General features: G+C 44.5%; 1 protein-coding gene across 1 annotated transcript in view; it reads left to right on the top strand.

The window, feature by feature from the left end:
* Positions 1–1,273: 1,273 nt before the first annotated feature.
* The window catches only part of LOC115781231 (zinc finger protein ZFPM1), a 108,689-nt gene continuing 86,555 nt past the window's right edge, over positions 1,274–23,407 (top strand). Inside the window, 1 exon segment of the mRNA XM_030730755.1 lies at positions 1,274–1,847. Within this exon segment, the coding sequence (XP_030586615.1) occupies positions 1,808–1,847 (40 nt within the window). The 5' untranslated portion in view covers positions 1,274–1,807.

The raw sequence follows: 23,407 nt of genomic DNA, 5'->3' as shown, positions 1-23,407 counted from the left end.
TTTATCAGCGACTCATTGATGCATTCATTAAAAAAATGGGCGGAGTGCTGTCCCTGCTGTGATAGGGTGAGAAATGGGGTGACTGGATAAAGCTCAAATCTGTAACAATGTCACAACTTTTAAAAAACATTTCCTATAATTTCACTTCATTTTTAAGCCGTTTGCAAAATCACATGAACAAAAAAATCAAAGTAAAAGGTTTTTCATAAAATAGAAGCAGCATAATTTAAATTAATAAATACAGCCAACAATTACATTAGCATGTTCTCTTATTGATTTTTTTCATTTATTTCTGCTCATTTATTCATTTGTATTAATTTAATCTATTTCCATTTATTTAACTAATGTTGTTTTACATTGACTCCGTTTTACTGAATGAATTCATGATGTTAATTTATGTGTTTGTTAAATAATGTAATATTTTTTCACGTTTCTGTATTTTTTTCACATGGCCAGCAGCAGATGCCAGTTTATTGGTACTACCAGCCTGGTTATTTGTTTTGCTGTTATTTATGAAAATTAACTGAAATCTTTAAGCACATCTCACAATCTCTGAAAGTTTAGTCAGAATAAAACTGATGTGAGACAGCCGATGAACATCAGCCAGTGCGATCTGTAAATGCCATCTCAGTGTGTGTCAGTCAGAAAGGCCCACACTGGCTGAGTGTTCGGCAAATATATCGGTGCAGCGTCATAGACGGTCATAAAACTGCAAACAATGGGCGAAAAAGAGGGAAACAAGAAAACAAACACACAAACAAACACAGAAAACCCCAGAAGTGCAGGTTTTATGGTCAAACTGAGCACAGCCATATGGAGAGCGTTATTATTTCATCAGCATCACAGTCCGCTGTGCTGCTGAGAGAAGCGACAAAAAGAAAACACAAAAAAGGAAGAAAACATTTTTATAGACTTTGGCGTGAAACAGGAATATGTTAGGAGAAGTTTTTATTCTTAAAATGACAAAATAATCACGGTTAGGATCGTTTAAATTATCCACATGTAGAATTATTCATATACCGACAATAAATAGTGACATTATATTATTAATTGATCTGAGTTTCTGATTTATCTTCGCGGGGAACAGACGCTACTGATATATCTATTGTATACTTTGTATTCTAATGTTTTAAGCACGCAATGAAAACATAAGATCTACTGTTTTCTTTTGCGTTACATGGGATAGGTGTGAGCCAATAGGAGGTGAGTGCGGCCTCCTACGTCAGACGCAAGGGGCGTGCCGGAGGCGCGTTCACTCCTCTGTAGTAGCGGAGTTGACTGTAGCGCTCGAGCTCCATTGAAAGTGTCTCCCCGGTTTAGAGACGGTGCGGGCAGCCGAGGGGGCGGACCAGCGAGAGGAAAACTTGACAGAGAACAGCAGCAGTCCCTGCGCTGACCTCCACTTACCCGACACGTTTATCCGCGCCGAGCCGTGACAAAGGCAGTCCGTTAGTGCGTTCCGCTGAGTGAAGTGCCAGCGGTTTCAGCGGAGGCGCGCCCGGTAACGGAGTAACGTTTGCTGGAAAACGGAGGAAGAAGGTGAGGCAGCGGCAGATCTTTAGTTGAGAAGAAGCGCCTCGGTCACAGGTAGGGACTCAGCCACAGGTAGCCTCGCGTTAGCTGTCGTGGCAGAAGATAGCTATCAAAGTGCACGCGGGTCATGAGGATTTCTCCGGTCGCTGCTCGGAGCGCCGCGTCGCAGCTGTGAACGCACAAGAAGAAGAAGCAGCAGCAGAAGCAGAAGAGGCAGAACACCGAGGAAGAAGCAGACCACTTCTCTGCCGCTCAGCCCGAGAGGAGAGGCAGCATGTCCCGGAGGAAGCAGAGCAAGCCCCGGCAGATAAAGCGTAAGCATGAGACAAGTTCATTACTTCGTGATTTTTCTGAGTATTCGTGTGTGTGGCTGTGCCACGCGCGCGCGTCACGCGTCTGTGCGCCGGAGCCCGGCGCTCCGGGTTTGTGCGTAAATTTGAAAACACGGCTTAACTTTAGACTTTAGACGCAGCTTCTTTTTCTCAGGATAACCAAAGGATGTCGCCTCCCTGCCGCCCCCGCCCCGCCCTCCGCAGCGGTTATTACAGAGGCTCTCTCGGCTCTGTAGACTGTGCAGGAATATCAAAAAGTTTTCCTTTATTACCCTGTGCGGAATGTTTTTGTCCATTGGCAGCTGAAAGTGTAGCCGGGGCTTCCTGTTTAATTCTGTTGTGGAAACGTCAGTGTTCTCTGCAAAAAGCCGATGTGAGCTGAGATAAAGCAGCGATCCGATGTGAGCCCCGATAAAGATTAAAATTGGATCTTTTTTATTTGTTTTCTGTCTGAGGCAGCGCCAAGGCCGCCGCTGCATTCCCCCCTCCTGGCTTTTCACTTCTCTTTCCTAGTGATGGGGCGTCAGATAGGCCGCATGGCCGATCTCTCCCGCTGATAGCTGCTTACAATTGGATCTGTTTTTTCATCTGTCCTTTTAACTCAATAATGCATCTCGGGGCCGCTTGAAAGGCCCCTTTCTTGGTCTGGCGCTTGGCTGGTCTCCGTGCTTGACGAGCTCTTCCTGTTTATAAAACGTGTGAGGGTTTTTATCGCTGCTAACTGATGTTCAAAGCTGATATAAAAGCATATTAATGATGTTGTGATTAACCTCTGCTCCTGCTCTGTGGGCCTGTTGCACACTGAGATGATGAGGACTCAGTGTTGGTGTCATTCTGCTGGGGGGGGGGACTCTGACATAAGTTTGTCTGTTTCATCACTGATTGTGTCAGAAAGCAACATTTGGCAGTTTACAGTGCATGCTGTCACATTGCATAGCTGCAGCTATCCAGGAGCTGAACTTTCTCTGGCTGCAGGAAGCAGGTGTCTGTTTATGTTTTTTAAAGGTGAAGCGTAAATTATTGATTAATATCTTCTGCAAATCTCACCAGTTTGTGCTTTTGAGGTCGAGAGGTGGAAGTTGGTAAGGAGCGTAACATCATGGCAGTAAGCCGGTTAGGATTTGCTACAAACCCTGAGCTGAAGTAACATTGTGTTGTTTTTATAAGAAAATCAGTTTCATTGCTAAATGCAGAGGGCCGCAGTTTTCCGTTATCGCTTCATTGTTTTGCTTCAAGAATGCTAGAACATAGCAAGTGTCTCGTAGCCAAAAAATTCTCCCACAGACCGATGTGACGTCTTTAGATCCAATGTTTTGTCTGTCCAAAACCACGATTATTCACTATCAAAGAAAAGCAACACAGCCTGATGTTTGAGGAGCTCAGAACGCCAAATATTTGACTTCTTTTGCTTAAAAAAACCCCAAACTGTGACTGATTAATTATTTTTGTCACTAAATGAATCCGATAGTTGTTCTGCTGCAGACACCAGTCACACCAACCACAGAGAGGCTGCATCAGGCTAATTATTAGATAGCTATCATATCAACCAGCAATACATACAATTACTTCTGGACCAAAGTACAGAATTATTATAAAGTGATTTCACTTACAGATGGTAAATAAAAAGCTGCTGTGAGGAGACTCTGCTGTGCTTCTCATTAAAATCCATGTGAACTGAGTTGGTGAGGTCTGAACTTCAGTAAGAAAATATTAAAATGGAACGTCAGCGTATAATTGACACATGAATGACACAGACTGAGACATGCAGGTGGATTATTTCTGCACGTTTGACTGACCAGAGTCACTGCTGCCGGTACAATTAGTAAGAGACATGTTAGCTATTGTTATTACTATTGTTAATAGTAGGATTGTTAGCATTATTATTATCATCAGCTTCAGTGACCCTGAGCAGAAGGCCTGAAAGGCCCCCGGATACTCATGTTGAAGCAGTGTGTAAATGAACTTCATACAAAATCAAATTAATTTAAAAAACTTTGTTTCTTTGCTTGAAAATAAGGTTTCAAAAAGCTTTTTGCGCCTGCGTCCTGTTCTAGCTCTGGCACATCAAGTTCCAGACTCAGACTGTGTGCTGGGCTCTGATTTAGTTGTATTTGATGATTCTCAAAGGATCGAGTCTAAACAGGTGCTACAAAATAAAATAAAATACTGTAAGTAGGTGTTTAAATCAGCCCTGCCACAGACGCTGTGACCTCGACCAGTGAAGGTCCGCTTCTTCGTGGATGATGATGATGATGATGCTGATGCCTTCATTACCCAGAGAATATGGGTGATGGTTGCTGTGTGCCTCCTTGTGTAGATCGCCTCTGATGGTACTGATTCATCGTGGTCGTGGATTTCTCTCGATGGTGTCCCACTCTAACTTTCTCACTTCCTGTTTTTTTTCCACATCGCTTTCCATAGAGAGCGGTGAGCTCCCAGCAGGCTCCTCCAGTAAAGCCGGCAGCGAGGCCTGCAGATGTATTCCAGACCCAGAGGCTGATAAACTCAGGCTAGGCTCAGTGTGTATGGGAAAGCGTGTATATGCGCGTGTCTCAGGGGTGTCATGGCCATCTTTATCAGTGCTTCTGGTCCACCGTGCTTGCCTGTGCACCAGGCCCCGGCTGCGGCCGAGGCCGGCCGGGCTCTCAGCCCCGTGACTCTCTTGTGATTTGGCAGACATTTTGATAGGAAAGAGTGAGGAGTGATAAGGACTTTGTTCGGCTGGGGTGTATGTGGAGGGGGGGTCAGCAGAGGTGGGGGCTGCTGGTGCTGCTGCTCCCACCACTACTGTTACTGTTGAACCACCATGTTGTTTTGAGCATGCTGCTTGCTGATAGTGAGATGACAAATTCCAGCCAGGTCACGGTGGTGTTGGGTGCAGTTTCATTGTTGAGGTAATGCACCTCTGACTCTGTTTCTGAAAATGATTCATGCCTCAGATTAATCATGTAGTTATTCATTTAGCCAAAGCCAAGTCACTCTTCTTTGACTTTTATATTTGGAGCTAAAAATAAACCAGTTTTCTGTTTTGGCGTTCGCCTGCTGTCAGTACTTCCTGTCACTGAATAAAGCTAAAGGCATGAAAACAGATGAGGAGCTGGGTGCTGCAGTCTTTGGATTTGATGTGTTTAAGACATTAATGGAAGTAATGAACTGTAAACACCTGTGTCCAGTATTTATAGTAGTCAGCATGTAGCTGCTGCCAGCTTCTGGTAATGCCCCCTCATAGTTCTCCTGACGTCTTCCAAAGTCCATGAGTGACAGGTGCTCATATAAGAAGTGGATGATGCCACTGTGTCATCACCCTTTGTATTTTGGACTACTGTTTAGAAAGCTTAAGTCTGTCAGGTGTGCAGAAAGAAAGTAGAGACGGCCTAGTTTCTACTGGCCTAATATCTGGATCAGCTAATACTGGCCCTGTTGTCTGATACTGGTGGAGCAGCATGGCTCGTTGATCTGCTGTGTCACATTACATTGGCCGAATGTTTAAATACAGTGTCAGAGGTCAGCTGTTTGTTTGTTTGTTTGTTTTTAGGATAAGGAAGTCTTTATTGTCCTGAAAGAATAAACACAAAGTAAAAAAAATAAAAATAATTTCACAGTACTGGTGCAAACCTGATAGAAATGCCATCAGCACTTCAGTCACATTGCAGGGGAGCTTCCTCTAGGTAATGTCTCGAAAGGTCCAGGGCTGCTCTGTGTGTGTGTGTGTGTGTGTGTGTGTGTGTGTGTGTGTGTGTGTGTGTGTGTGTGTGTGTGTGTGTGTGTGTGTGTGTGTGTGTGTATAATAAAGCAGTGGAAACACTGAATGAGCAGGGTGTCAGATTTTAGTGGTGCAGTTGTATGAAAGCAAATCTGAAGAATATTCAGGTGGTTTTTAGTGATGAATTCAGGATTTCTGAGCTGCGTGAAGCCAAATGTTTGTGACTGAGTATTCCTGCTGTTCAGACCACACTGAAGAAGCTTATGTGCTAATTTATATGTCAGTGAACTGATTCTAAATGACGACATAATGGCGTTAACGCAGACAGACGTTCCTCTTTTCTTGGAAATATCAGGATAAATGTGTCATAATCACAGATTACATGTTTTTGTTGTATTTTCTTTGTTTCTTTGTACTGAGATCAACTTCTGTGTCTGAAGAGGGAAAAAAAGCAGCATTAAATCGCTGCAAAATCAACAAAAAAACTTTGTCCTCCTAAACAGATCACTGTAAACACAACATGATCATTTACATGGTAACACGTGAAACCTGCTGCAAGCATTGATAGAATAAAGTCAGATTAGTGGCTGTTACCAGGCTGGATCACCTCACGGCTGAATCTAGTGTTTCAAGCATTATTTATTTATTTATTTATTTCCCCCCTCCCATTCTGCCCTGCCCCTCGAACCACCCTGTTTAAAAACAAAACAAAAACAAAAGGACACGCCCCTGTTACAGTAGCTAATACTGTGCAGCCTCAGGTGTGCTTTGAAAAGCACCCCCCCCCCCCCCCTCACACACACACACACACACACACACACACACAGGAGTGCTCCATTAAGACAACACAGCATGGATATCTCTTTTAGGTTTGGACTTTTTTGTGCCAACAACAGTCCAAGTCCAGAGCTTTCTGGAGGCCCTGAGTAGAGGAGGAGAAGGGGGTGTTTGTGTAGCAGATAGATATTTGTCTGTGTCTCTTTGTGCGTCATCCTCCCCAACGGTTTGTGATCTTTCAGCCTGATACGGCTGCTCTTCTTGATGGGGAGATAGGAGGCAGGCAGGCAGCCCACTGAGGCTGGATCCCTGGGCTTATATTTTGGCGGTTGAGATGGGAGACGTGATAAAACTTGGCGGCGATCGCTGCTGCTGATATCGCAGAAAGCAAAAGACAGAGGGGGGGGGGGGAAGGGGAGGTTGGGCAGATGGAAGGAGAGATGGAGGACGGAGGGCGCATTGTAATTACATGTGGCTGTTGTGTGCCATTTTTCCCAGCGTGGCCGTTGCTGTTGTTGGTGGTTTTTGTTTGCGATCGGCTGGGGGTGGATATCGAGATAATTAAAAGAAGGAGAGAGAAAAGCAAAAAGGGAAGAGCGGTTGGAAAAAGTGTGGTGATAAGAGGAGGGGGGGAGAGGCAGTGGAGGTAGATAGTGGGAAGAAAGAGATAGAGAAAGAGTGAAAAAGTGTGCTGCTAGATGAATGTGTTGTGGTGTGTTTTTTAATGGCAGCCCAGCCAGCCTGCTCTGCCGCTCCCCCACCCTCTACTGAGAAAGATGTTTGAGGCTGATAAGGAGGCCTGCTGATGGTAGATAGATAACAGCCTGCAGATCCACTCTGCTGATTGGGCCTCTGTGTGTGTGTTTGTGTGTGTGTGTGTGAGAGAACGCCTGGTTCCTATGACATCAGTGCTAGAGCTCAGAGGTCAGCATGAATAATGCGCTGCCTCCCACGGCTGAAAGCAAACCAGGACGCCTGCAGAGGCCAGACAAGGAAATCACCAGGCTGACCTCCTCCTCCTCCTCCTCCTCCTCCTTCTCTCTGTTTTTCCTCCTTTTATTAAACACCGGTTAAAGTTCTTTGAAAACTTTGAAAATTAGTTAAAAAAAATATCTGCAGCTGTGTGAGAGGAATGTGCCAGCACGTGATCTCCATACAGATGCACAATTGAGGGATTAATTCATTCTTTGTGAGCCTAAACTAAAACACACAAGCATGTCTAAATTCCACACACAACCAGAGGAGTCATGCAGCGCCTTGGTGGCTTTCCCTTTTGTTTTTTTTAGTGCGCTTTTTTTTAACTCCTCCTTTGTTCTGCTTTTAGCTTGATGTGAACTTTAGATAAGCCGCGGGGGCCCGATCTCTGCCGCAGATAGAGATCGGCGAGCGTGATTAGAGTTGTTATCAGGCCGGAGCAGGCAGGAGCAGAGGCTCGGCTGCAATAACAACAGGCCCAGGCAGGAGCAGCCGGGGTCCAGACCCTGGCAATCAGTTCCAGCCCTAATGGGATTAATGTTGTTGTATAATTAGATGATAGGTGTGAATGCATTACTTTTCCCCCTCAATCTCGCCTCACTCTCTCTCCTCCCTAACAAGCATCCTCATTGATTAATTTAATTCAAATTAATGGCACGTATTACTCCTTCCAGATTATGTGTGTGATAGCGCAGACATGTTGGGAAATTTTATTTGATGATTATCTCGTGTGTGTTTTAAATATTCTCCTCTGTTAAAGGCGTGAAACTCTGCGAGCGTACAGTACGCGGCAGAGGAAGAAAAAGAGGAAAGGCGCCGCGTCAGCAGGATGACTTGCTTGATTCTACTGATATTAAAGCAGCTAGATGGTGACTGATTGGGTATCAACTGGCAAAGATTCTCATGCTGACGATCAGATAGCTCAGCGTGAGAGCTGCATGTGACTTCAGTCAGTCATTGCCATATATGTGTGGTGTCTGAAGACGGGTGCGGACAAAATACTGTAAACACTTTGAAAACATAGAAATTATCAAATTTTCAGTTGGCAGTTGAAGAGGATTAGATCAGCTTCGAGGTTTTGAAAGTAAAAAAAAAGATACTTTCAGTCGTAGTTACATCATGTTTTTGTCATGGGACTCACACGTTTCTCTACTCGACTGCTTCTCTTCTTTTTAGATGTTTAAAATCCAGCGATAATGATCTGATGAAAGCAGCAGTTTTGACTGTTTTTGGTGACGATGCCTCACGGATTAGAGCTTTCTCTGCTCTGGTGATAGGCTTTTGCTCCTTTGCAAGAATATGTGGGTTTGCATTGTGGCTATCTGAGCAATGATGACTGTGTGTGTGTGTGTGTGTGTGTGTGTGTGTGTGGTCAGATATACCAAAGGAGGAAGTTGGCAAGGTTACAGAGGAAACACCGTTTGTGTTGAGTGTGTGGATGAGTTATTACCCTTTCCTGCTATTTACCTGCGTGGACAGCCTTGTGGTGAATTATGACCCCCCAGCTCAGTGCGGTTGTAAACGGTTTCACCTCTGACCCCAGCACTGACGGCTCTGCGCTCGAGGGAGGAGAGAAAGCATTACGCACAGCGGCGTAGCCTGCGTACCGACTGTTTGCTCTGGCACTAATTACAGCTCTGATAGCTCCACTTATGGCCGACGTGCTCTCTGTAACCTGAGGAAGCAGCCTCCTCCTCCTGTGACCCCACTGTATCAAACACACAGAGGTCAGTTATTGCAGGCCAAAGCCTGTGTGTGTGTGTGTGTGTGTGTGTGTGTGTGTGTGTGTGTGTGTGTGTGTGTGTTTGTGTGTGTGTGTGTGTGTGTGTGTGTGTGAGAGAGAGAGAGACAGAGAGACAGAGAAGGAGAGTCATAAGTAGTGTTATGACAGCCCCCCCCCAGCAGCAGTGATAAGACAGACCATTTGTGCCTACTGTGCTGAGCACTCTGTTCCGGGGTGTTAAGGCAACCTGGGCAAACAACACTGGCTGACCTGCTTTTACAGCCACCTCCTCCTCCCCTCTCTCTGTCTCACTCACACACACACACACACACACAGAGTTCTCCTCCTGACCAACAATAAATGCAGGTGTAGTGTAGCTTAAATCCCGATATTAAACCAAACAAATGGTGAACAGTTCCAGGTTCAAAGGTCACAACAGACACACATGCACTTATTCACAGCGACCTTTGACCCTGTACGCACCTGCTTCCAGTGCAGTCTGTGTGTGTGTGTGTGTGTGTGTGTGTAACAGTATTATCTTAGTTTGTGGATGAAATAATAAGGAAGATTAAAATGCTGTTGGTCAGTTTTCTCTTTGTTTTGTCTCTTTTGGTAAATAAACTCAACATGAGTTCATCTGTAACCACAACAAAGAATACACAAAACAACTGCATATGTATATGATTAATATAAGGTCTGTATTGTACTTTTATTCCATGGCCATCATTCATACTCTTATATTGTGACCTAATCCAGGCCTTATGCATGCAGTAATATGTAATATATTGGGTAAAATATTAAACATACAAGAAACAGATCATACTTACCATTTTTATCTCACTTCTGTGAACACAGTAATAAAATTAATAATTGTAAATTATGATGATTTTGGGAAACAGAAAGTAAAAAGTTGAAAGTTTTTCCTCGCCTACATGCACGAAGATAAATATTCTTTCAGATGTATTTGAAAACAGAAGTAGTTCATGCACAGAATCATTAACAACCAAAATAAACTGTAGCTTTTTGTTTTTAAAAGCTAATCAGACAGGAAATATTTTTTATCAGCGTGGCAGCAAATGATACCATCATACCCATTTCTCTGATATTTTGCCTTCACTTCAGTCTGCATAAGTCCATAATCTGTTTTATGAGCAGCTTTCAGTTAATTACTTGAGAAATGTCATAAGCAAATTAATGATGAACTTTATGGGCCAAGCATGCTGATGCACAGGAACAAACCAGCCTCAGCTCTCAGCTAACAGGCATGAGCAGGATGGCAGTCTGTATATGTGTGTGTTTCTCCAGTGCTGCAGGTCACACAGCTATCTTTATTAGTGCATACTGAGAGGACATTATAGAGAATGAGTGCACACAGTAGGAGCATAGACCTCTTATCTTGCACACAGACATTTGGACATGTCTCAGTAAAGCACAGGAGTAAAGAATGAAGTGAATGATGGCTGAATATGACTGCTGAGTCTCCTGCTACCTTAGCGTCACTCTGTTATTGCTTACTGGGATGCTTGAATGGAAGCTGTGGTTTTACTGCTATGACAAAATCAAGCTTATCTGTGTGCACGCCTGTATGTGCATATTCAAGTGAACCAGGCCTCTGCTTGCTGCAGGTTCTGGTTAGAGTGATCCTCGTGCTGCAGTCTGTCCCTCTGCAGGACAACAGACTCCAGAAAGGCAGCTGAATGAGGAACGACCTGCTCCAGGATCCAGTGTGGAAACCTGAGACAGGCAGGGGCTGGGGCTAGCTAGTTAGCAGGGACTGAACTTCCCAGATAAGAGCACAGTGCTTATCCATGCATGATTTAAAAAAAAAATAAAAAATAAAAAATAAAAAATAAATATATATATATATATATATATATATATATATATATATATATATATATATATATATATATATATATATATATATATAATGATTACAGCACAATCACGGCACCACTTTGAACCAGCAAATCTTTATTATTATTAAATTAGAAAAAAGTTTTGCTTTCTTTTTGTATGCAGCAGTGAGCTGTGTAAACAGTGCTGCAGCAGGAATAAACAGGTTTTTACTGAACAGGACCAAAAACTCGTTTATTAAAAGAGTTGATGATTATTTTATTTTTTTGTGTACTCGGGTTAGGGTTGTGTTATGTGCTTTCGGGGATTAAGGTGATGAAGTTGGCCACAAAATGAAAGAATGAAAGGGAAGGCAGAGTTTGGGAAAAGAGGAACAAACACAAAGAGAGCCACCAAATGTCCCGTAATGAGCAAGGGAAGAGGAAGAAGAAAGACACAATGAGGGAATGAGGAAGAAACGGGAAGGACGGGAGGCGAGGAGGTGATAAGGGTGCCTCGGCGTCCGAGACAATGCGAACAGAAAGAGGAGATGCTGGAGGGTCCTCCTGGGAGCCTCATCAACAGACGAGGTCTAGACCGGCGGCTCCTCTTGCTGTCTGCCTACAGACACACAAATGCGCACACAAACTATCTGCTTACATAAAAACTGCACCGTCACCTTAGATCATACACATCCTTTTCCTTCATACGGCTGAAATCAGACTTTCAGAACTGGACTTTTGGCCTTTCCTGAAAGTGGGACTCTCAGAAATATGGACTAACACAAACTGTAGCAGATGTTGTTGCAGTTCCCTCTGGCTGCCAACAGAGGATGGTAAAAGTCACAAACAATAGCATGTTTTTCTATTTAAAGTACCCTTTCATTAAAAATATGCTGTGGTTGATGTCTAGAAGTCTATTTGACTAGAAAGCGCACAGCTTGTGTGAAGTGAGGGTCTGACCTGCAGCACAATTCATGACCTCTCAGGCTCAGAGCAGCCCTCTCTACAGGCGCGCATATAACCCAGTAATGTGGAATTGCACAAACTGAGGATTGTTTTCCAGAGGTGGGTGGAGGAGGCGTCTCGTATCTAACTGGAAATATTTGCACTGTCATTCTTATTTTTCCAGAAACTTGTTTTCAAGCAGGGACGAGAAATTCAGATGAACTTTCTATGGATTTAATCAGGTTTAAAGGCTGTCAAGAGAAACATACCCCCCCTCTCTCACCCTGGGCGCTCACACACACACACACACACACACACACACACACACACACACACACACACACACACACACACACACACACACACACACACACGGCTCACTGTGTACATTATGAGTCATGTGAGCCAGTAGTGTTGCAGTGATCCAGGCCTCTGAATTGCTTTGTGCTTGTGTAAACCATGGTGCTCTGGCTCCCTGGCTGATAAGTGAGCTGCCAATCAACTGTGTGTGTGTGTGTGTGTGCCTGGTCTTTACAGTTTGGTCATAGACTGTACAGCATGTATATTAGAGGTATTGGGTTGGGAAAGATTTAGATTACTGTCTTAATTAATTCCTGAAATGTGCTGGTGGAGACATTCAGAAAGCTTCTGAGATCCACTGGAAAGGCTGAGAGCATGACTCATGATTACTAACAGGTTAGAAAATGAATGATTCACATATTTCCTTTTCCATTTTAAGCCTTAGGGTTATAAAATGTCAGAAAGTTGTGAAAATTAGTTTAATTTCAGGTGGCCTAATTAAAGCTGAAAGACTGTTTTGTGTTTCTGCTTTAAAAATGCAAATGTTTGATTATTTAATCACATGGTTATGGACATGCCTACCAGCAGGGTTTTTTTTTAGCTGGCTCAGTTTGAAAGTGCACATAGTTTCCTGTTGATGTATACATTCAGAACCATTTATGAATACTTGAGTAAAGCAGCACTCTTTGACATTTTGCACAGAAAGGTCAGAGTACCAGCTGTGAGGAGTACTCAGAAGGTTGTGGTAGCTGTGTAATACTCATGACCTCACATTATTGGGGCCAGTGCAGCCTTTGAAGGATTCTCATAGCAATATTCTTCCCACATGTATATACTTCATATTTACTAGTGTGTTAGTTATTTTCCAAAGGGAAAATGATGAGGTCATTTTAGCAGGTATGCAGCGATATAGTGTCTGAATATTGGGATCTGCTGATATTGGACCTGTTGGACCATCTTTTGCCTACAGAGCTGCCTAAATGTTTTTGTAGCACAGATTCAGGAAGGTAGGAAATCTTTGTTTCATGAGTCTAAAAAAGATATCGTCCAATACATCGCATTTTTAAATCATCAAATATCGGTCAGGCTCTAATATTGACGACAGAATCAGAAGTGTGTTTATTGCCAAGTTTGGCACAAACGAGGAATTTGTCTTGCTGTCACACTGCAAACAGTGCTGTCATAGAGACGCTGGTTTCACCAGGTTGAGTTTGATCAGCTGCTGCTCTCCTTTGCTTTCTTGATAAGACAGCTGATGTCTTATCAAGTTTTCCTGTGAAACACGTAGTCCCCAGAAAAATACCCTGGCATCAGGTCCTGTGGAATCGAGGTCCACCAACCTGTTTGCTCTGTAGACAAACTGCAGGATGGATTTGAGATGGGACGGTACAACGTGCTCAGATGTCTTCGTAACTACAGAGGTCAGAGTGTCGGGCCTGTATTCACTAATTCACTATTTTTAGGCACAGGAATAATGGTTGAAACGAGCTGGCATGTGACATGTTTCCAGTGAGATCTGAAAGAGATGGCCGATCGGCACAGTGCTTCAGGTGGGATGGAGACACCAAGTCACGAAGTAACACGTCTTATTGTTTGTCGAGACAAAAGTAGAAGCTGTTCAGGCGGAGTGGGTGGGGGGGCTTTAGGCCTCAGTTATGCTTCCTGTATCTGGGAGTCTGCTAGGATCTGCTTGGATCCAAGTGACGTAAAGTTGTGATCCAGTCAGCTGCAGTGCAGAGTCCGACTGACCCACAGAGCCACTGTTTGTGAAGCACTAAATGGCAGATGAAGAGCGGTCTTAATTTTTCCCCATCAGTAGCTGAATTCATCTGTTTTATTGCCCAGTGAGTGTACTGTGGACAGGAACATTTCCTGTAGCAGAGTACAGAGGCGGCGGCAGCGGCAACGCACAAGCATCAGCCAAGCTATTAGCCAATGAGGCAATGAAAGATGGAACTGAGTTTACGAGCAGACAAAAAAGAAACCGAGCGCACCAAAACACAGAGGCAGCTGTTACTGGCAGTATTTTTGGAATAAAAGCGTTATGCAGTTGCTGCCGAATTGCACACCCATGATGCAGATGTCCCATTCCACCACATCCCAAAGGTGCTCTGTTGGACAAAGATCTACCTTGGTTGTTACAAGTAGTTATTTGAGCTGCTGTCAGCTCTAAAAAGCCTGGCCGGGATCCTCTGACCTCTGACATCAACGTGGCAGAGAGCTGCTGCTCACTGGATAGTTTCTGCTTTTCGGTTGTGGGAAAATCACAGCAGATCTGCAGTTTCTGAAACACTCAGCCTGGCGCCAACAACCACGCTACATTCACAGTCCCTTAAATCCCGACGCTCAGTTTGAGCTTCAGTTTGAGATCCAGCGTCTTAACTGACTTTGGAGGAGAAAAACAGTTTCATTGTCAGATTGAAGACCAGTAAGACGAGCTCTACTAAAAATGTAATGATGTGGGAAGCATTGTGGGAAATGCAGTTTTTGAAACTTAACACTCAGTCCTCTTTGTGCCAAGAGAACGGCATCTCTGCCTGTCAGCCGCTGCTGTGATAGCAGGCCCCGGCTGTTACCACGCTTTCTTTGCCCAGCACAGTGCCATCTGCTGGACACCGTCGTTAACACGTGCAGTGGTCTAAAAAAAAATGATCCTCAAAATTGACCCCCAACTTCAGACGGATATGCTACCCCCCTTTAATATATTTGATTTCATAGTAAAAGAAAAAATGCTGCTGGAAACATGGATGTGAAGCCTCAGATGTTAAAAGTTATAAACAGTCAGCATTGGCTGCAACACTGATGAAGACTGTTGGGGAAAAGACATTTGTGCGAAATCCTGACACACTGTTTCATCTTCCCTTGATAAAGACACAGATAAAGATTGAGTGAGCTATAAAAACTAACTTCATGTAATCTCCCAGATTAATGAATCCCTGCTGTAACATCATTTATTGTGGGCGTGTTGATCTAATATAACTTAACAGCCCACAGAGGCAGGAAGTCAGACCGTAAACACTCCTCCTGAGTGTAGACGCAACAGCGGAGCGCAACACAATGTCACCGGCAATCTGCGCAAATAACAAAACCTGAGTGCTTTTTTTCTTCTTACGTTTATTGTGTGTTTTCGGGACCTTCCCATCACTCTGCCCCTCTCAGTCCTGCTCTTCCATCGGTTCTCTCGGTTTGCTCCTTTTTAAATTCCTCTCTGCCCACCTCTATTTCTCTTAACTTCACTCCCTGTATCTCTACCCTTCCACCTTCACTCCTCTATCGCCCCTTCTTTCATTCTCTCTCTCTCTGTCTCTGCCTCTGTGTCTCCAGCCAGACCCCTAGCCTTGGCGAACCAGGTCTTGGCGGTATGATAATGTGGAAAGTTGAACTGGCCCCATTACAGCGAGGCTGATGGTAGGCCCGATAAGCCTGTTGATAATGGGTGCAGATAGCGCTGACACAGCGGTCCAATAGCCTAGCCCTGGCCCCCCTTCCCCCCCTTCCCCGCCTTCCTCACCCCCTCAACTCCCCCCACCCCCCATTATCATTCCTGCCCACCGATGGGCTCCCAGAACGCTATCTCCTCTCCATTTCCACTCCTGCGACAGATAAGAATGGAAATACTGACTTCATAGCTGACTGATTAAAGTGTCTGCCTTTCTTGATAATACACAGATAAATTATGTTTTTTTTTCTTCCTCTTCTTCTCCTCCTCCTCCTCTCCCTCTCTCTCTCTCTATCTAGAAAAGGGTGGGGCACAGCAGAAAGAAGAAAAACCCTCTTCTTCTTTCATTTCTCTCTTTCTTTTGTGAATATTTTTTTAAGCAGGAGGAGGGAGATGTAGTGCAGACAGGAGTGGGCGTATGACTGAAGCGAGTGTATTATATTTGCAGATCCCGTGGACAGTAAAGGCACGGACACAGATCAGTGCAGAGTGGCCATCAGTATCAGGCTGACTATAAAGAAAACTTGTATTACTGGCTTTTTGAGTCATTATAAAGGCAACAAGAGTGGCTGGAGGAGGCGGGTGGTGGCGGTGGGGGACATAGAGATGGAGAGAGATTAGGGGCAGACAGGCCTATTTGCAGCCCAGTGAACTCCCACTGCAGCTACAGCCGTTTCCAGGTTGAGTTTTTATCACTGATCGCTCCAGTTTGATACCAGGAAAGATCCCTGATGGATATGCTCCCTGCATCCAAATCCTCTAACCCATTTGCTTTTTATCCAACCCCCCCCCAACCCCCAAACACGCACACACAACCTCTTTCTCCCTCCCCTCTCTTATCTTCAGCTCTCCAGCTCTCTGTCTGTCCAACTGAACTTCTGTCCCCCTTCCTCCTTCTCCTCTCACCTCTTCCTCCCTTCTTTCCATGAGGAGAAATCCCCCATCTGCACCATCCTCCTTCCTCCTCCTCCTCTTCCTCATCCTCAGTCAGTATGGTGGTAATGGCAGCAGCTGGGTTTCCACCCAAGTTGTTGAATGTTGAGTTTTATCATATTACACTGGAAAGTATTGAAGTACATGTAGCTGAGGATACTGAGCACTTTATTTTGAAGGTGGACATCTCTGCTCCTGTCCTCCCTGCTGAAGCATCTAAGTATTGGGGTGGCTGTGGCTCGGGGGGGGGGGGGGGGGGGGGGGGGGGGGGGGGGGGGGGGGGTGGAGCAGGTCACTAATTGAAAGGTTGGTGTTTCAATTCCCAGCTGCTCCCGTCTGCATGATACTGAACGCTGTGTTCATTGGCGTGTGAATGTGTGTGAATGGGTAAATGCAAACATATTGTATAAATGCTTTAAGTGCTCAGCTAAAGTAGAAAAGGGCTGTTTAAGAACTAGTCCGTTTGCCATGTCAAAGGCTGCTGCCCCGCAGATGCCTTTGACCTCTGATTTCCATGTGCAAGGTGACATGTACCATGTAGCACTGCAAATGGTAACTGGTCAAATAGTAAGAACTCTAAATTAATGAACTTATTTAGCACAGGATACACTAGACCAATCTTTATGGAAGGAGCAGTTTAAATCACCTCACTGCACGAACGGCAGGTCAACAGAGCTGACACGTGCTGTAGCTACATCAGCTATATCAGAGTTAGCGGAGTTAGCATTGCAGAGTTAGGAGCCGAGCAGCTGCAGACATGTGGACGAAGAGTCATTCGTGTAACACAGCTGGTGTGGTGTGCTGTGGTGTCTGTGGGGATAAGTCCACTTGGTCCACAGTCCACAGTAATGTCTGTTACACCTCACCTCCACTCATTCACTGAACTGGACCTCTTCACTGTGTTTGTGCTGTCAGCGCTTTTAATGAAATTATGTGAAAGATAATATGACCTGCTGTGGGGTACACACCGTCCGAGGAGTGTGAGCTTCAGTTTTGTTCAGTCAAGTTGTGTATGTAATTAGTCTGTTACTTCACACTAATTAGCAGATATGTGTGTCTGTGGGTGTGCTGGCACAGTGTATGGATGCAGTTTTCAAACCAAACATTAGCTGCTAACGTCGCACTCGTCCAAATACGTTCTCTTCCAGCACCGGGAAAAAAAAAAAAAAAAAATGACATAACCTCATTGGATTATGTCAAGGTAGCTATGCCCATCGTTTATATACAGTCTTAAAAAAAACCTAAAAACCCAAAACAACAAATAATCCTGAATATTAGCCTGAAAACCTGATAACCTCGGTATGGCAGCAGCACGCTGTAAGGTAGAAGTTTATGTCATAAGAGGAAAGCTGCCATGTAACTGATGTAGCTAGTGGTGAATTTCCATATGCATTCCCTGGATGGGTACATGCAATATTAGATGAACTATAAAATACAAATAAATATCCAAAGATTCACATGGAGTAATATGATTAAAATATGTGTATAATGGCTAGAAAGCCCCAGCCCCACCCACAAACACAATGTAAAACCTTTATTTGTATATACACCAACCATTCAGTCACCACACTACCTCATCATCAGTGTACAAACATGACATAAACACCAGGATGATAAAAGGTAAAAAAAAAACGAAGCTAAATGCCTGATTTAGTTCTAACTATAATTTATTTCTTAGAATCAATCAGTCAGTCAGTTTTAACTTTAGCAAACATGAGGTGAGAAGTGAGCACATGCCAGGTGGGCCTCGGGTTTGTAGTCCACTTTGAGAAACCCTGAAAGAACCTCGATCACTGGAGGCTTTTATTGATCGGTCCATAGTCCAGATTGATTGTGGTTAATTTCATCTTTTCATATGCTAGCTAAAAGCACGGCAGCGCTACGCATGTTTTTAAGGGTAATACAACATCCATGCATCACTAATGTAACACAAACTCCGTGAAAAGCAGACAGCAGAGCCGGTGCACGAGGACCCAGCGGAGCTTTGGCTTCAGTTCATCATTAGACAGCAGCATTTCTGTTTGCTTTTTTCTGTCCGCTGTGAGTACATGAGAGGTCCGGTCAGCTTGTCACACAGTCATCCAGCTCAGTCATCTCTCCAGTGAGCCAGTCAGATGTTGTGTTCTCCAGCAGGAAGCAGCGGGATGGAACAACATGCTGTTTGCCCGGGCCACACTCGCTGACCTTGATAGATTAGACCCAGAGAGGCTTTTCTGTCTGACATACAGCAGTGATAAGTCTGTGTGCGAAATAGTTTTTCCTCTTCTCAGAAATATGGCTGCAGTGTAGGCTAGGACAAGATTATGTGTGTGTGTGTGTGTGTGCTTGTGTCAGTCTGCCTCTACCAACCAATCTTCCTGTCTGTGTCTGCTAATAAGCAACTCCCCTCCCACCTCACGAGATCACTTATCTAAATATATTTTCTTTCCCAGCCTGCAGTCTGCTCTGCTTATATGTGACCAGTTCGATCTTTTCCAACGGCATGCACGCTGCACGTACACATTAACCAGAAGGAGGATGCAGAAAATGACCATAAAGGTTAATTTGATACCAAAACCCGACTTTACTTTTTAAGGCCAGGGCTTCCTTTTTTGTTCAGCAAAGAACGGGGCTGAGAAAGAAAGAATGAAAGAAAATAGAGGAAAAAAAATGAAACTGATAAAAAGCCCAGATAAGGGAATGACTGTGTTGTGTAGGAGTTGATATCAATGTTATCTATCTGTCTTTTTTCACTCTGTGAGCCCTTCTGTTGTTTTTTTAGCCCTTATCTTGCTCCACCAAAATGCCAGGAACAAAAAGAGGAGAAAGAAAGAAATTACCGTGAGGATTATTCATGGGGGTTGGCTGATAAAATGTTGATGCCGAAATTAAGACCAAATACATGGAGGCTCTTTTTTTCTGTGTGTTTATCATAATATTATTTGTGTGTTTTTTTTAATTTTTTTTTAAAAATATGTGTATAAAGGTTTTTGCATTGTGTGCAAGCTGTGCTTTGATAATTTCTTGCTGTTGCTATTAGCAGATTAGACCTCATTTAACTCCTTAATGCCCTCCCTGACACCAATTCATTACACACACACACACACACACACACACACACACACACACACACACACACACACACACACACACACACACACACACACACACATGTTCTGGTGGGCCCAGATAAGCTCAGTTCTCAATCTGCTGCTAATAAGGAGGCAGAAAGCAGCAGCGGACAGGTCTGAGATTCCACAATGACGCGTCCAAATGTCTCCGTCAGCTACAGTGGCGGGAACTGGCCGCCGCGTAGCACCTAGCTGTCCGCCGGCGTCCTAACAGAAGGCGTGAACGACGTGCAGGCCGGCAGCTTGACCCCACTTTACATCTCAATCCCTAATTGCTCCTGTGCTTCATACAATAGCTCTGAATTCCCATCTCACACACTGTGTGTGTGTGTGTGTGTGTGTGTGTGTGTGTGTGTGTGTGTGTGTGTGTGTGTGTGTGTGTGTGAGCTCATCCATCACTTGTCTCCTCATGGAGCAGTTTATTATTAAGGGATACTGCTAACAAACTGTACATAGAAAGTGTTTGATAGTTTCATGTTAATGCAGTGAAGCACCCACTGCATTAACAGCCTATCCGATCATTGGACAGTGGGAAACATGCAAACAGCCAATCATTTAACTGGGTGATTGTTCTCTCGCACCATTAAAATGTGACGACCAAAGAAGCGGCTGAGACGCCGGAGCTCAGGTGCTCCCTCTGGAGGAGACCCGGGTACCCCGAGGAACACAGAAAGGGACGACAAGGGTGAAGCCACCCTGCTGCTCGGGGACGGGGTTTCTTTGGGGTGGTGGGGGTACATGTGTGCATGAATTATTGAATAATTCTGAATATGTTTCTGCTGTTTGTATTTTTGTACTTTTGATGAACAGTTTGGCTCTTAGCTTATTTCCAAACAAGGGGATTTGGTGCTGTGTGGCCCCTAAGACTGGAAACCTGGACGACTTGTGTGGGTCCTTGTGTTGTTTCCACTGAGTGTCTGTCTGTTCAGAGCAGGGCTACACATCATATCCCAATATTCTTAACCTGAACAGCCATACACAGCATAGCTGAGCACTTTCTACAATAACAGGTGAAATATCACCCACACTGATATTAAGAGAAAAAAGGGTTTCATGGATCATATTTAAAAGCCGGTGGTTTCATAAACTCAGGGAAAGCATCTCCATCCTTGTGGCTCATGTTTAGATCAGTTTCACAGGGTGATTGCTGAGTTTCTTTGAAATGCATTTGTAGCCTCTGATCTGCAGTCAAACAGTATTGTGTAAGTTGAAAGCATATCCATATATCGCCCATCCTTGTCCATAATTGTGTATGTAAAGCTGATCATCCACTAATTGGAAGGTTGCGAGGTTGATCCCAGCTCCTCCAGCCTGCGTGCTGAAGTATGTGGGCTTGGACACGATACTGAACCCCCACATGACCCCCCAGTGTATTCCTGGTGTGATAGAAAAGGCTCTGTATGAATGTGTGCGAGTGGGTGAATGTGTTTTGCAGTGTATGGCGCTCTGAATGGTCGATAAGAGTAGAAAAGCTCCGTATAAATGCAGTCTATTTACTCTGGGCGAGGTGCTAAATATTCCTCAAATGATGGGCTAAACGGTTACCTATTGCTGCGCTGCGGGCCCGCCCGGGGAGGCTTTAACTCTCACAAGTTCATGCTCATCTGCATGAGGGTACTTGATATTGTGTAGTAATTTAATACAATAATGGATGACCCTTTTTTTATCATGATGGAGTACACCTGTAGAAATAGACTGTAAAAATCCATAACTGGGATGAGAGAATACTGTGGGAAGAACAATGAAATGAAACCATTAATTTACTGTCTTTGAGAAGATATTTTATGAGGTTATATTTCTTATTTTCCGAGGTTAGATTTTATTAGGTTATTCCATCTAAGATTAGGATCTTTTCTAGAACTGCGGCTTTTATTCGGTGGTAAACTGTGACAGAGAGAGGAGCCTGCTGAGAGGCAGAGAAAGAGAAAGTGGTCCTTGTGTTTCACACTTGACCCTGTTTTTAACCGGAGGTCACCTGGCGAGCTACCCTCTGCCCCCCCACCGCTCCCCTCTGCAAGCTCAGGTTACCCCCGTAAGTGTGTGTCTAACCACGCTCTCATGCATACATGCACTTTAGAAAGGGTTTAAAAACCTGCCTTTCAGATCAATATTAGAAATGAGTTGTGTGCATTATCAGGTCACAGAACATTAGCAAGTTTCCAGGTTTGCAAACTTGTATTTTTGTTGCAGGATAAGGACGTACGGGACATCGGCTGTAATTTCCTCCACCTCAGCGCGGTTTCCTTGCCCTTACCTCTTTGTGCCTCTTTGCCCCCTACCCTACCCTACCCTCCACCCCTCCTATCACCAGTGAGTCTTCTTGTCTGTGTATTAGTATTAGCTGCAGCAGCAGTGTCCCCTGAAGTAAAACAATCTGCTGTAATCTATCAGTGTGTTATCGGCCCTATCTGAGAGCTGAGAAAGCCGGGGCCGGGGCTGTGGCGCCGCTCTCCGGAGCTGATAAAGTTTCAGAGTTCAGCGATGATGAATGTTAAGAAACTACACCCTCGTTACCAACGATGTGGACTTGGCAAAGATCAGCGATAGGGAGGGGTGCGAGGAGGTGGAAAGTGGAGAAAAAGGGAAAAAGAGGAGGGTGGCGGCAGTGTTAGGGACGGCAGTTAGAGAGGAAAAACAGGTCTGCTTGGCATCAGTCATGGGTCGGGGAGGGGGGTCAGGCCCTGGTGGGCTGTTTCTTCTTTTTATATATTTTTATTCCAGCTAATGTCACATAGAGTTTTAGCTTGGAGCATTTTTTTCATTCATCTTTGATGTGAGGACTGTCGGCTCTTCATCCAGCATCTCTGCTTTTATTTTTTGGCTCCAGAAAGCCTGTGAAACTCGGGGTTAGGGTTAGGGTTCAGCCTCACGGCTCTGCTGCTGGTTCTTCAGCCTTTTCCCTCATGTAGGCCGTAGGCACCACCCACTGTATTCATAAACTAGACACACAAAAGTCACGTGATCACACAGGACTTGGTTGTGTTTCCCTGTTATCATCATAAGAAAAGCAAGATGGAATTTTTATGAATGTGATCACTTTACCATTTTACTCACCTGCTGGCCTGACTGTGTCGCGTCAGTGTCAAAGTTCATCCGTCCCCTTGAACACACTGATGGCGTCTATCTCGCAGCCATCAAACTGCCAGGCCTCAAAGTCCCCCTGATGCAGGTGATAAGAGAGGCGGAGCAAAAAAAGCTGTGCTATAAATAACTGATAACGCTTTCAGTAGTTAGTCGACTAATGATTATTAGCCCAGTTCAAACTGGCCGTGGCCACTCCCCGTGCACTATTTTGAAGTGCGTGGGGAGTGTTCATTGAAAGGTGGTGTGCATTTTAAAGGAAAGAGCTGCTGGCTTATGGAGCTCGAGCTGCCGGTTTGAATACATTTGTGAGTTTTGAGAAACCCTGCTGGGGGAAAACTGATTGTGTGAAAAAGTGAGACGCTTTGTGTGACATTTAAAACCATGTCAAGGTGCTAATGGTGCTAATGTAACGAGCGCTCAAGAAGTGTCGGGGTCACCTGAAAAACCAAAAGATGGTGGTTCACACGCTCAGTGAAAACTTCTCCTTAGATTTCAGTAAATATTAAAGACACCAGAAGAAGAGCGCTCACACGAGTTGGACCTCACTGCCTGTGCAAGGCTCTGTCACAGGTAGAGGCTCATCGTACACTGATTGCTATCTTATTGGAGATGAACTGTGAGCTTTTACGCTACCTGCTAATGGGATCAAAGATACTAACGTGTCAATGATGTGAGCTGATCTTGATGTTAGCACTGGTTAAAGGTTTGGACATGT

The sequence above is a fragment of the Archocentrus centrarchus genome, chromosome 6, assembly GCF_007364275.1.
Source record: "Archocentrus centrarchus isolate MPI-CPG fArcCen1 chromosome 6, fArcCen1, whole genome shotgun sequence".
Classification (NCBI taxonomy): domain Eukaryota; kingdom Metazoa; phylum Chordata; class Actinopteri; order Cichliformes; family Cichlidae; genus Archocentrus; species Archocentrus centrarchus.
Note: the sequence above shows the minus strand (reverse complement) of the source record. Positions and strands in the feature narration are given on the sequence as shown.